The sequence below is a fragment of the Schistocerca americana genome, chromosome 1 (assembly GCF_021461395.2).
Source record: "Schistocerca americana isolate TAMUIC-IGC-003095 chromosome 1, iqSchAmer2.1, whole genome shotgun sequence".
NCBI classification, from domain to species: Eukaryota; Metazoa; Arthropoda; class Insecta; order Orthoptera; family Acrididae; genus Schistocerca; species Schistocerca americana.
In genome coordinates, this window is record NC_060119.1 from 858565785 (window position 1) to 858580323 (window position 14539).

At 44.3% G+C, this 14539-nt stretch overlaps 1 protein-coding gene across 1 annotated transcript in view; it reads right to left on the bottom strand.

Annotated features, from left to right (window-relative positions):
- LOC124546892 (proton-coupled folate transporter-like) overlaps window positions 1-14539 on the bottom strand; it is a 140283-nt gene that overhangs the window by 68510 nt on the left and 57234 nt on the right. The window contains exons 3-4 of the mRNA XM_047125070.1: window positions 9875-10049; window positions 3972-4158 (exon numbers count right to left, since the gene is read on the bottom strand). Coding sequence (XP_046981026.1) covers window positions 3972-4158; window positions 9875-10049 — 362 coding nt within the window. The remainder of the gene's footprint in view (window positions 1-3971; window positions 4159-9874; window positions 10050-14539) is intronic.

The window sequence follows — 14539 nt, forward strand, 5'->3', positions numbered from 1 at the left end:
TTAGTCGATTTGTGTCGGCATCATAAAGTTGTTCTTGATTGAAAATGTCAGTTTACGAGCCTAATTCTCGTCATTTACGGGAGGTGTTGCTGTTTTGTTTCAGTATGCGGAAAACAGCGGCCGAGTCTCAAATGGTTCAAATGGCTCTGAGCACTATGGGACTTAACATCTTAGGTCATCAGTCCCCTAGAACTTAGAACTACTTAAACCTAGCTAACCTAAGGACACCACACACATCCATGCCCGGGGCAGGATTCGAACCTGCGACCGTAGCAGTCCCGCGGTTCCGGACTGCAGCGCCTAGAACCGCACTGCCACCGTGGCCGGCTGGCCGAGTCTTATCGAATGCTCTCAAGTACGTATGGTAAGGACGCTATTAGTGAAAGAACGTGTCGTGAGTGGTTTCAACGCTTCAAGAACGGTAATTTTTAACGTCGTAGACCAGCATAGTGGTGGAAGGGAGAATGTTTTCGAAGATGCAAAATTGAAGACAGTGCTGGGTCAACTCGCGTCAAACTCAAGAAGAATTGGCGCGATTAGTGGGAGTGACACAGCAAGCTATTTCAAAACATCTCAAGGCTATGGGCAGGATTCAGAAAGAGGGAACTTGGGTCCCGTGTGAGCTGAAATCAAGAGACGTTGAACGGCGTTTGTGTGTTTGTGAACAGTTGGATTGGATTGGATTGGCTGGGGGAAGAGACCAAACAGCGAGGTCATCGGTCTCATTGGATTAGGGAAGGACGGGGAAGGAAATCGGCCGTGCCCTTCCAAAGGAACCATCCCGGCATTTGCCTGGAGCGATTTAGGGAAATCACGGAAAACATAAACCAGGATGACCGGACGCGGGATTGAACCATCGTCCTCCCGAATGCGAGTCCAGTATACTAACCACTGCGCCACCTCGCTCGGTGTGAACAGTTGCTTCAGAGGCAAAAACGGAAGGGGTTTCTGCATCCCATGGTGATCGGGGACGAAAAATGGGTTAGTTACGATAACCCTAAACGCAAAAAATGATGGGGATATCCCGGCCATGCTTCCACGTCGACGGCCAAACCGAATATTCACAGCTCCATGATCGTGCTCTGCATTTGGTGGGACCAGCTCGGCGTTGTTTACTATGATGTGTTAAAACCAAGAGAAACAATCACAGGTGCTCGTTATCGAATGCAATTAATGCGTTTGAGCAGAGCATTAAAAGACAACCGGCCGCAATACATCGAGAGGCACGATGAAGTGATTTTGCAGCACGACAACGCTCGACCCCACGTTGCAAAAGAGGTCAAAACGTATTTGGAAACGTTAAAATGGAAAGTCCTACCCCACCCGCCGTATTCTCCAGGCATTGCTTCCTCTGACTATCACCTGCTTAGATCAATGGCGCATGGCCTGGCTGACCAACACTTCCGATCTCACGAAGAAGTCACAAATTGGATCGATTCGTGGATCACTTCAAAAGATGAACAATTTTTTCGACGCGGGATTCGTGCACTGCCCGAAAGATGGGAGAAAGTAGTGGCCAGCGATGGAAAATACTTTGAATGATACATGTGTAACCAATTTGTTTCATTAAAGCCTCAAATGTTGGGGAGAAAACGGCGGAAGCAATGTTGTACACCTTGTAGTAACACAAGATTATGGAATCAATTTCAGACCCCTTGTCGGTAGCACTCATTACTTCATGAGAATGAGGAGGTAGTGTGTTTCACAAGAACGATATTTTCGGAATTTGTACTGTATGCCAGTAGATCGTTTTCTTCTACGAAAATTATTTTTGTGTGTTTGGACCGATAACTGCAACTATACTTTCAATATTGTTGCCCATGACCAATCACGTTTAATCAAGCAAGGAGGGAATGGAATGGAAGGGAATGGGACGGAACGGAATCCCCGCAAATGAGATTCAGAGTAATTTGTTGCAGAAGAAGTTGCTATATCACACAATAGCCCATAACGACAGTGCTTCAATTGAACAGATACGCCTGCGAGGGCACTGCTTTCCATGGGGCATATAGAATTTGAAAAATGCTCCAATATACACTCTATCACAAAATGACGCGCTACGAAGGCATTACCTGAAGGGGCCAGAAATAGGTAGATGCGACGTTCATGTACAGACAAACAGCTGATTACAATTTCAGAAAAACTGGATGATTTATTCAAGAGAAAGAGCTTCTGAAATATGAGGAAGTCAATAATTGGACCTCTACTGACCCTTATGTAAGCAGTTATTGGGTTTGGCATTAGAGTTGTTGGATGTCCTCCTGAGGGATATCATGCCAAATTCTGTCCAATTGGCGCATTAGATGGTCAAAATTCGGAGCTAGTTGGAGGCCCTGCCCATAGTTCTCCAAACGTTCTCCGGTGGGGAGAAATCTGGCGATCTTGATGGTCAAGGTAGGGTTTGGCAAGCACGAAGACAAGCAGTAGAACCTCTCGCCGTGTGCGGGCGGGCATCATCTTGCTGAATGTAAGCCTAGGATAGCTTCCCATGAAGAGCAACAAAACTTGGCGTATAATATCGTCGACGTACCGCTGTGCTGTAAGGGTGCTGCAGACGACAACCAAAGGGTGCCTGATATGAAGTGGTACTCCCAGACCATCACTCCTGGTTGTCGAGCCATACAGCAAGTGACAGCCAGGTAGGTATCCCACCGCTGCTCAGGGTGCCTCCAGAAACATCTTCACTGGACATCAGGGCTAAATTCGAAGCGGGACTCATCAATGAAGACAATTCTGTTTCATTGAATGGGATTCCAGGCTCAATGTGGCGATATGGCGGACACCTCTGCACGGTCTTGTTGGTGTAGAGAGGTCAGTTGTAGTCGGCACAAGGGGCGCCGGAAGCTCTATCCCCTTTCCGTGGCTAATGGACCTTGTTGTCACTAAAGCACCGGTTGCCCGCCCGGTTGGCCATTCGATTTAACGCACGGCTTTCTGGGCAAGAAGGAGCGCCTGGTCCCTGGCACGAATCCGCCCGGCGGATTTGTGTCGAGGTCTGATGAACCGGCCAGTCTGTGGATGGTTTTTAGGCGGTTTTCCATCTGCCTCGGCGAATGTGGGATGGTTCCCCTTATTCCGCCTCAGTTACACTATGTCAGCGATTGCTGTGCAAACAAGTTCGCCACATATGCGTACACCACCATTACTCTACCACACAAACATAGGGGTTACACTCGTCTAGTGTGAGACGTTCCCCAGGGGGGGGGTCCACCGGGGACCAAGCTGCACAATAACCCTGGGTTCGGTGTGGGGCGGCAGAGGGATGAAGTGGACTGTGGTAGTCGTCGTGGGGTTATGGACCACTGCAGCTGCGGCTAGGACGGAGCCTCTCCGTCGTGTCTAGGTCCCTGGTTAACATACAATACAAAGGACCGGTTGCACGTCGGATCGATGATATGGTGGCTCTGTGGCTCTGTGCCTCTATGACAACTGCTCGGTCCTCACGTTCTGTCGTCTCTCTAAGTCAGTCGCTCCTTCTTGACATTGTGTTTGACTATGATTGATCAATTCCTGCCAACATTGTCGAATAGTGGCATCGTTCCTGTTCACATGTCAGGCGATTACTCCAACTGGTTGGTGCCTTTGTGCCCAACTACACGTCCTCTTTCAAATGCTGCCATCGGTGTATGTTGTTCACGCGTCTGTCTGCGAGGCATAATAACAGTCCAACTGAGTACACAGGATTAATTTCGCAGAGACTTTACACCCTGGTATCGACACGTCACCCGCTTACTATCCTTGCCAGCTGTGTGTGGAACTGCCCTGCAGCCTTACATATTTATCAGTCAGCTGATAAAGTTTAAGTTTTGCATTTTTCGTCGATACATGCCTGAATATCAGTTTGTGACCAGTTTGCATAACCCTTCCGCAATTCGTTTTGCTTTTTTTTTTTTTTTTAAGAGTGTGGTTGCATCATCATTCTGAATGTATTGAGATTGCAGCCACACCTGCAGCTGTGTGATGTAGCCTACCTTCTCCGTCTGCGGCGCTCGCGGGCGGGACTCCGGCAGGTAGAGCAGCGTGTACAGCAGGCAGAAGGCCATGCAGCCCACGGCGACGCCGAAGACGCCGGCGTACGACATGGCACCAAACAGCGGCGATGCCAGCCCCGCACCCAGCATCAGCGACAGGTACTGCGACGCGTCCAGCACGCCTAGCCTGCAACCGCACACCACCACCTTTCTCGTCTCACTCTTTTCATGTCCTGCACAAGTGGGCAAGGTCTCTTACCTTAGATCTGACGTTTATGACTAATCATCTGGCGCTAAAACCCCTCATACGATGTACGATCGAGAACATGCCCTCACTCTGGTGCCCGTCGTATGTCAGACCAATTTTTCTTTCCTTTATTGTGATTTCATTCCCCTGCTCCATACGGGCAGGGGAGGGCTGTCAGCGGCACAATCCGTCGCTCTTCAGCCGGATGACATGACAGCTAATACAAGAAGAAAATGTTACACATAAAGACGATAAAAATGGGGACATAAAACAGAGTAAGGGAAGATAATGGAGGTAAAAATACACTGACATGGAGATGTTCATGGGAGGACAATTAAAAAAGTCGACATAAAGTTAAAAAAACACAGTGGGTGATTCGTATAACAAGAAAAAGACATTGAAGTCACATGCACAGGTTAAAAGTTGGCCACAGTGTCAAAAACACTCCAGAACAACCCACTTTAAACCCACTTGGAGCACACATGATGATAAGAAAACTGCCAGGTGGGACCTGCCGAGGGAGAGGCCAGAGAGGATAGGATAGAAGGGCAGAGCAAGGTGTAGCAGGAGTGGGGTGGGATTAAAAGAATAGGGGAGTCAGTGGGTGCACCAAGAGGCAGGAGAAAGGTGGGGCAGGAGATGAAGAGAGAAGACAAGGAAGGAGGCAGAGACACTGAAGGGGAGCACAACAGATAGAGGGGGAGCAGGAGGGGAAAGCCGATCAGGAGAAGGGAGGGAGAGGAGAGGGAGCCTTGAGGAGGTGGCAGGAGGAAGATGGGGTTGGAGTTGGTAGGAAGGGTAGATGTCAGGGCGAAGCTCATCATCCGGGAGGCGTAGATGGTGGAAGTTACATTGGGAAAGGAGGCAGAGGGTGTGGAGATGGAAAGAGGGTGGGACACAACGGTAAAGGCGCGGCAACAGGCTGGGGGTGGAGAGGAAGGGAGAAGGGACCAATGAAATCGCTCCCTCACTATGAACCCATCGTATAACCGGCTACGAGAAGACACAGAAGTAAGGTTTCAATATTGTCAATTTAGAATTATGAAATGTAGTACAGCCAATCATATGAGGGTCGGTAAAAAGTAGTGCATCACATTCTTTCTCGACCAATTTCTGTTGAAAACATGCAGAATTTGTATGGGCTTCCTGAAATATCCCTTCTTCAGCACCTATAGTTTCATGCAGTTCTGATAGCTACACGTAACTGTTCAAATGGTGTCTAGCAGAGAGTTCCACCGTGTTCCTTTTGACGGAAAACCATAGCATCGTGGATATTCATAGATGCCAGCTGAATTACGGATTACAGAAGCCTGGCAGCGAACAAAGCAAGGCTAGTCGTTGGGTAAGGCATTTGCCATTATGGCAACAAGGTCTCGCAAACCTGTCCAAACTCCCGCTTGCCAGCCGGCCGCACTCAGCTGTGACTCCCGCAGTTTTGGAACGTGCGGACACTCTCATTCCAGGTGACTGATTGATCACAAAGACCTCGCTGCTGAGCTGTGCGCCTCTGATGGTAGTGCTGACACCTTCGTCCACCAGTTCGGGTACTCGAAGGTGTGTGCCTCACTGCCTAACAGAAAACCATAAAGAGCTTCCATCTGTTTGGTCCAATGAAGGACGCACCCCGCAGGAAGCAGTACGTGGACGATGGGGAGGTCACTGATGCAGCAAGACGCTGGCTCCGACGTCGGTCAGTAGAGTCATACCATTCGGTCATACAGGCCCTCCCAGTAAGGTGGCGTAAGGCCATCGCATTGACAGGAGACTATATGTGAAAATAGGGTTTTGTAGCCAAAACAGTGGGGAATAATATGGTATACTGGAATGCTGAATAGAACCAAAACGTCTTCAGAAAAAAAAATGTTTCCGCGCGGGATTAGCCGAGCGGTCTAGGGCGCTGCAGTCATGGACTGTACGGCTGATCCCGGCGGAGGTTCTAGTCCACCCTCGGGCATGGGTGTGTGTGTTTGTCGTTAGGATAATTTAGGTTAAGTAGTGTGTAAGCTTAGGAACTGATGACCTTAGCAGTTAAGTCCAATAAGATTTCACACACATTTGAACATTTTTTGAAGAAAATTGTTGCATTACTTATTGACCGCCCCTCGTAATTTCCTTCCACATTTTATATTATTTTATTTCCAATTTTTGGGTAAGTAATAATAGAGTTGATGTTCTAGAGGCAGTGTTCTGCTCTCCTCTCTGTTAAGGTGCTGTGTATAGCAGTGGTTCCCAACCTATCTGAGACCATTACCCTGAGTTCAATCACATATTAGCTTTGCCTGAACCTACCATCATCAACGATAGCACCTAACTAAACTTTAGAATAAAAAATAATTTTCTTCTAATATTTTCATTTTGAAATGATAAAAGATATACTATATTTAGTTTTTGTAGGAGTTTTGCTAAACCTCGAGCTAATGAGTCAATGAGACAATTGGTACAGCTTATTTGTAACAACCCTTTCACAGAATGATGAAGCACTTCCAGTGCCTTGTGTTACCTCAAACTACTTCTTAGAGAAGAAAGCCAACTATCCACATAGAAGGCAGTCTGTTGATGCAAAACATGTCTTCTCTGCACCAGTCCTCGCCTTAGAGGCACTCGCTTCAGCCTCATCCTGCACCCCTATTTAATATAATTCAAATTACAATATGTAAGCTATACTTGGGTCTGCTGTCTGTAACTCATTTGATAACTTCTGACCTGGCAGAAATTTGAAGACGTCTGGATGCCAATACTTCGTGTCTGACTACTAATATTACTACTGCTACTACTACTACTAAAATAATAATAATACAGTGTAGGTCCCAGAGCAATGTAGTAGCCATTTCATTGTTATTGTTGTGCAGTCATAATAGTTCGCTTGTTGTTGAGAAGTGAATAATGAAGCAATTTCTAACCTACTGTGGAAACTACCTACAACTCAGTTCATATGTATCTAAGTTCCCTAATCATACTGTAATCATTGGAGGAGGCTTTTATCATCCAACAATGATGATTGTAACTTTGTTAATGGTGGGCGTGACAAGACATCCTGTGAAACAGTACCATACGCCTTCTCTGAAAACTACCTAGAGCAGATATTTCGGAAATACATTCGTGATGGAAATATATTAGATCAAATGGCAACAAACAGACCTGACCTCTTTGAGGATGTCCACATCAAAACAGGTATTAGTGCCCATGAAGCAGGCAGTTAATAACAACAATGAATATCAAAGTAAAAAGGGCAACTAAAACAAGTAGAAAGATTTACATGTTCAGCAAACTAGTGAAAGAAGTAGCAGTGGCATATCCCACTGAGCAACTTGCAACTTTTAGCTCAAGACAGGGGCATGTAGAAGAATTGCGGCTCAAGTTTAAAAGAATAGCTGAACATACTCCAGATAGATATGCTTACAAGAGAACAGCAAACTACGGACAGGACCTCCATGGTATGCAGTCACTGTAAAGAGCTTTCTAGAGAAACAGAGACTACTGCATTGTAGATATAAAACAAAGCAAAGGATAGACACATGCTGAATGAAACGCCTTTGGCAGTCAAGAGAGCAATGAATGAAGTCTTCAGTGACTACTGCAGCGGAACATTGCCGACAGATCTTTCAGAAAACCCAAAGGCTGTTAGTAGCACCTAAGTTGGTGTCCAGTCTACAATGCACAAGATAGGAACTGAAATTGAGAGAAGCCTCAGTTTAATCCTCGTACGAAGAAAGAGATGAGTGAAATAAATATTAATGCCAGTGGCGTTGAGATACAGCTGAAATCGTTAAAACTGAACAAAGCCCTAGAACCCGGTGGAATCCTTATCGGATCCTATGCCCAATTTGCGGCCGAGTTAGCTCTCCTGTGAACTATAATCTACCGTAGATCCCTCGAACAAAAAATTGCGTCCAGTAACTGGAACAGAGCCAGGTCACACTTGTCTACAAGAAGGATAGCAGAAATGATACGCAAAGTTACCGTCAAAATATTCGTGACATCCAGTTGTTGTACAACGTTAGAACATATTCTGAGCTCAAATATAATGCGCTATATCGAACAAACGACCTCCTCCATGCCATCTAGAATGGGTTTCGAAAACAGTGATCAACTGAAACGCTGCTCGCAAGTTTCTCACATGACATCCTGGAAGCTCTGCATGAAGGCCTTTAGTATTTCTCAATTTACGAAAAGCATTTGACTCATTGCCGCACCTACGCTTATTATCAAAAGTACTATCGAATCGGGTATCAGGTGAAATTTGTGATTGAATTGAAGTTTTTGGTAGGGAGGACGCAACATTTAATCTTGGTCGGAGAGTCATCGACAGATATAGCAGTGTCTTCGGTTGTACCATTATTTTTTAAAGACCTTGGGGACAATATTAATAGCAACTTCAGACATTTCGCAGATAATGCAGTTGTATTCAGTGAAGTACTCCTACAATCTGAAATCAACTGCCCAAATATTCAGTCAGACATTGATGAGATTTCAAATTGTCGCAAAGATTGGTAACTTGGTTTAAATATTCAGAAATATAAAACTTATGCACATCACAGAATGAAAAACATAATATCCTATGAATTTACTATCTGTGGATTATAGGTGGAATCGGAAAATTCATGCAAATACCTGGGTGTAACACTTCGTATGGACATGAAATGACACGATCAGATAGGCTGAATAAAGGGGAAAGCAGATAGCAGACTTCGGTTTATTGGTAGAAAACTAGGGAAGTGCAGTGAGTCTACAAAGGAGATTCCTTACAAATCACTCGTGGGACCCATCCTAAAATACTGTTCAAGTTTGTGGGACACGTACCAAATAGATCTGACAGGAGATGCTGATCGTATGCAGTGAAGGGCTGTACGAAAGGTCACAACTGTTTTTGACACGCGGGAGAGTGTCACAGAGATGTTGAAAGAATTGAACTGACAGACTCTTGAAGATAGACAGAAACTATCCCGAGAAAGTCTACTAACAAAAATTCAAGAACCGGCTTTTAAAACAGTGACTCTAGGAATATAATACAGCCCCTTACTTATGGTTCTTATAGCGATCGTGCGGACAAGATTACATTAATTACAGCACGCACAGAGACATTTAAACAGTCATTCTTCCAGCATTCCGTACGTGAATGGAATGGGAAAAAGAGTTGGATAACATATTACTTTCTCCCATATACGTCGACCGCGACGAAAAAGTGAGAGAAGAGCTCATACGCAAGTTTATCGATGGTCACTCTTCCCATGCACCGATTGCATATGCAACAGGGAAGAGCGTACGGCAAGTACGCACTGCAAGGTGTGGCTGTAGCGTTGGATGAAATATTAACATCGCAAGATAGTGCTTCCAATACAGGTCTCAGTCTTTTTTTTATCCGCAACTCGTCCACGTTGAGGATTACTGTTTCAATCTGTCGGCGTAGTCGTCATTTGTCCCAGCACCCATCTTAAATATTCGACAACGAATGGTGTAGTTGTTTCTTATTGTTTTCCAAGACATGTAGAACATATGGTCATGTCAACCCTTACACCATTCTCGAGCGAGTGACGATGCTGTTTCCGAACACATTTGAGTTACACTATTTGCTGAAAAACTCCCTAAGGGCAAATATGTTAGATATTTGTGAATAGCGGTAGTAACTTTAGCGCTGAAGATTCGGAAGTGCACGTACCGGATTTCCTTCTCCTCTGGACTGCTGATGTCGACGATGTAGACGTTGGCGATGGCCATGAGGTTGAGCATGCCGCCGCTGAACGTGTTGACGATGGAGGGCAGCAGCAGCCACTCTGCCTCCAGCTCCGGAATCAGCGACAGGCCGCAGTACAGCCCGTACGAGATGAAGTTGCCTGCAACCAGTCGCCACGTCGCCTGTCGCAGCCCCATTACAAAGGAACATCTCTCGCTATACTAACCAGTATTGGTTTTCACGTCTTACGATACTTCGAGATTCTGAATAGTTACAGCCAACGTCAGTGTGTAAAACACGATGTATTACAACTCGACAAAAAGCTCCATTCACAGTATTGTTTAACATTTTGCTGTACGTCACCTTTCACTTAGTTCGGGGAGTGGTAACATGATCTCATTTTCAACTTCGTATCTTACAGAGTGCCCCTAACCATGTCGTTTTATGCAACCCACAATGTTATAGCTGGCCATCATAAACCATACGAGAGATTTTCATACTCTCTCGCTCGCTGCGCGTGAACTATTCGTCCTACACAAAAACTGAAAAGGACCTTTTTGTAAGAAATTTAATGTAGTCAAACATTTCACTGGGATACGTTCTCACCAAGAGAGACCAAGGGAGACCAAGAGGTGAATACACTAAGCAGATTCAGAAGGATGTAGGTTGCAGTAGGTACTGGGAGATGAAGAAGCTTGCACAGGATAGAGTAGCATGGAGAGCTGCATCAAACCAGTCTCAGGACTGAAGACCACAACAACAACAACGTTCTCACCGGAGGGACGCGGTTTTCGAGTTATTAAAGAAACACATACAAAAGTGACCTTCAAACGCACCTACACCCCAACACTCATCCCTCACCAGTCAGGATTTCTAGTATGTTGTTCGTGGCACTCCTTCCTATTAATGTACAAAGATTTCCGACTACAAGAACTATTCCCGACATACGACCTTTTCCGGTCTTCATGGACTGGGCTATTGCGCCACCAGCATACCAGGCTGCTTCGTTAACATTGTTAATTTAAACGTACTCGTGAGAGTAATGAACGGAAAAGACTTTTGTATGCGTTACGCTTAATCTAATTATTTTGACAACTCGATCCGAACTTAGCCCTTATAACCGCAGTGCGTTTCGTAGTCAGAAGACCTGACGAATACAACGATGTTATTTTTTATTTTATGCTTTTAAAATTTACCACATTATTAGGTAAAATTTACACAAAAGTCAGTTTTACAATCTGTAAGTGCTCGACTAGCTGTAAGCCAATGTCGTAATAAGGCCAGTCAATGAAGACCTAAAAAGGTCGAATTTACAGTCACAAATATTTGTACAGTGGTAAGAGGTAGTGCCACGAACAACATACTAGAAATCCTGACTGCTGAGGGATGAGTGCAGAGGTGGAGTTGAGTTTGGCCACTTTTATACATTTTTCTTGAATATCTCGAAAACTACGGCCTCTGGCGAAAACGTATCCCAGTGCAAAATTTGAGTACATTAAATTTCCTGCAAAAAAGTCCTGTTCATTTTCCCATGGGACTAATAATTTGCTCGTAGTGAGCGAGAGAATATGAAAATCTTGTACGTGATTTCTGATGGCCAGTATTAACATCGAGGGTTGTATAAAACGACAGCGGCAGGGGCACCTTGATCACCCAGTATGTGTCACATGGGTCTTTCTGCCATGCCACATGCAAGGTGACTTTTAAGATGTGTTTATATTGGCCCTACTTTACGATAATATGTGGCCGCAATAGTATTACAGTTAATATTGCTGCCATCTGACTGCAGTACGCAGCAATACTGTGGTGTAGCTGGTCAACCGCCTATGGAGCACGCTGTTGCAGGCTATTACCAACAGCGCTACAGTGCACAAGTCATGCAATCTGAGTGGTGAAATAATATTATTCAGTTCGGAAGATAGCGCGCATACGGTGAGGCACTCGATTTGTTCACTGTCTGCAGAGAAACAAAAGTGAGCAAACAAGACAACTACGTGTTCTGTAAACGTGATCGTACATCGACGACCACAGCTATGGTACATGGAAAGTAATACAGGGTTATTAGTGAATACTTCCAGGGTTTCAGAGGACGACTCTCGAAAACTGAAAGACACTCAGAGAAACATGTATCATTAGACTGAGCATCTATCCAAATTTCGATTCGTAATACGCGCCGTGGCGTACTTTCAGAATGCACCAATAACGGCAGACACGTCAGAACATGTCGACAAACTATACTCTCCGAATTGTCGCACTGGATTGGATCGCACCTGCAAGTAAACAACCCACTGATCAGATTTCCAAAGCAGGCTGCCACGGAAGTTGCAGCAGAGACTTCAATGAACTGCACACACGAATTACGTCTGTCGCGTCATAAACGCCGTCCTCATTCAGTGCCTGTACAGTAACGTGACTTAGAAACTGGGAGCACCTGTACAGTAATATGAGCGGGAAACTTGGAGAGATGTTCTATCCAGTGATATGTGTCTAATTTCTGTATGTCTTGTAGTTTTTCGTAGTTCTCTTCTGAAACCTCAGAGGTACTTGTGAACAGGACATTCTCGCTACTACCATTGCAGTAGTTAACCATAATTTATCCTACATAGGTTCTGAAGACTTTTAAACTTTTTTGCAGCTCCATCATGTCTGCTTCCTCGTTTATCGCCAGTAAGCTACAGATTGTAGGTTTTTATTGCAGTCTTTGTATACACTACTCACATCCAACAACTCTGGTAGTTGATGCATTGCATTTATGAAATTATTAGTTCTGGCAATCTACTGGTAAACCATAATAACATTGACTGTTATTTCAGATTATTTTAATGAATCCTTTCAGTCCTTCCACCACAGTGTGACAATCGCCTTTACGAAAAAGCATGTCAATAACAGTGAACTTTAAAGAGGAACATGAAACTTATGTATCTATTACTAGTAGAGAAAAAATAAAGGGAGATCTCCAGGTTGGTTGTACTGGTATATAGTCTTTCATATTGGCATTAAATATACCAAGCCTTGGACGAATTGCTTTCACCATGTATTCAAAATTGTGTTACAGCATTCTGGATAAGGTATACACCTAACTTTGGTTCACGTGTTAAGATATCGCAAGTGGTTCACTTACTTAAAGAAGCATATCGACCTAATCCTACTTTTCTATTGCTTACTAACTTCGTACCACGTGGAATGCAAATGAAGGCTAATCACACTCGCTTACATTAGCTCGCTTTTTTCCATTTTGCTGCAATACTGTGACCCGTGTAAACACTTCTGACCCTGAAATGTACTTCTACAAACATTGCCGGGCAAAAGTGGTAAGAAGTGTTGGTGACCATGTGGCTGCCAAGGACATTGCCAGGATGTATTGTTGGCAATATGCGATTTTTATGGTCTGTGTCAATATAGCTTTGGATACATACAGGAAATCAAACAGCTTGCAGGTAACGTTGAAAGGAATCGAAAAGTAATGTACAATTTTGACACAAAAAAATATTTACAGAAGTAGGATGGCACTGCTGGTTCAAGCCGGGAGCAAGGGAGATAGGCAACCCAGACGCCCAGTGAGTAAATTATCAATGGTCACTCTAGCTAGCTAGAGTGGGCGTTAGATCAAAGTTACTAAAGACAAGTGATTTCAAGTTATGCTTCCAGTGTCGGATTACACACTTGTGCTATATATTCATAATTCATGTAGATAAGAAACAGCGATCGCTACACTCTGAACTACCTAGTCCCAGTTAGTTTTCAAGGTCACCCAGCTACCCTCTTCCCTCATCCCAAAGACATACATGCAGATCATAGTATTTTTGCCAGGATAACAAATAACTGCAAATATTCTAGTACAAAGGCTTTTATTAATTCTGCATATACATTTACACACAGAAAAAACTCTTTCTTTCTTTTTATTTGGTATAGTTTTAATGACATCCAGCTGAATTTTAATTTATAAATTAAATCCGCATCACAATCACCTATTTCCTTCTCCAGCCAGTAACTTGACAATTACAAAGAGGGTACATTTTCGGATTCTAATATATATCTAATCTGCTTCCTGCAAAAGATCTGTTTTATTGCTTTAACAATTACCTCTGTTCTGGCGCTGCAGTCCAGAACCGCGGGACTGCTACGATCGCAGGTTCGAATCCTGCCTCGGGCATGGGTGTGTGTGATGTCCTTAGGTTAGTTAGGTTTAAGTAGTTCTAAGTTCTAGGGGACTTATGACCTAAGATGTTGAGTCCCATAGTGCTCAGAGCCATTTGAACCAATTACCTCTGTTCCGTCTTGCAGTTCTTCTAGGCTTCATGTAGTAAGCGTTCAGGCATTTTAACTTTGCCTCTTTTTTCAGCTTTGACGCTATTATTCAAGCGCTCCACATCTTCCTGTATGTGAACTAACAACTCCTACAGATTCTAGCGGAATTTCTGTCCAGAGCTAAAATTTTACAACTTTTGCAACGAATGTCCATTAAATTTAGTTATTCCAACACTTTTAAACCCCGAAAATCGCTGTTCTGTTCTAGCTGCCAACTCCACACTGCCATATTTAGATGGAATACAACCATCCTTTTTAAGTCAATCCAAATGGGAATGCAGGTTTCTTAGAACATTTTCCTGTGTCCTGTAATGTTAACATTCTCGATTTCTTGATTTCGGC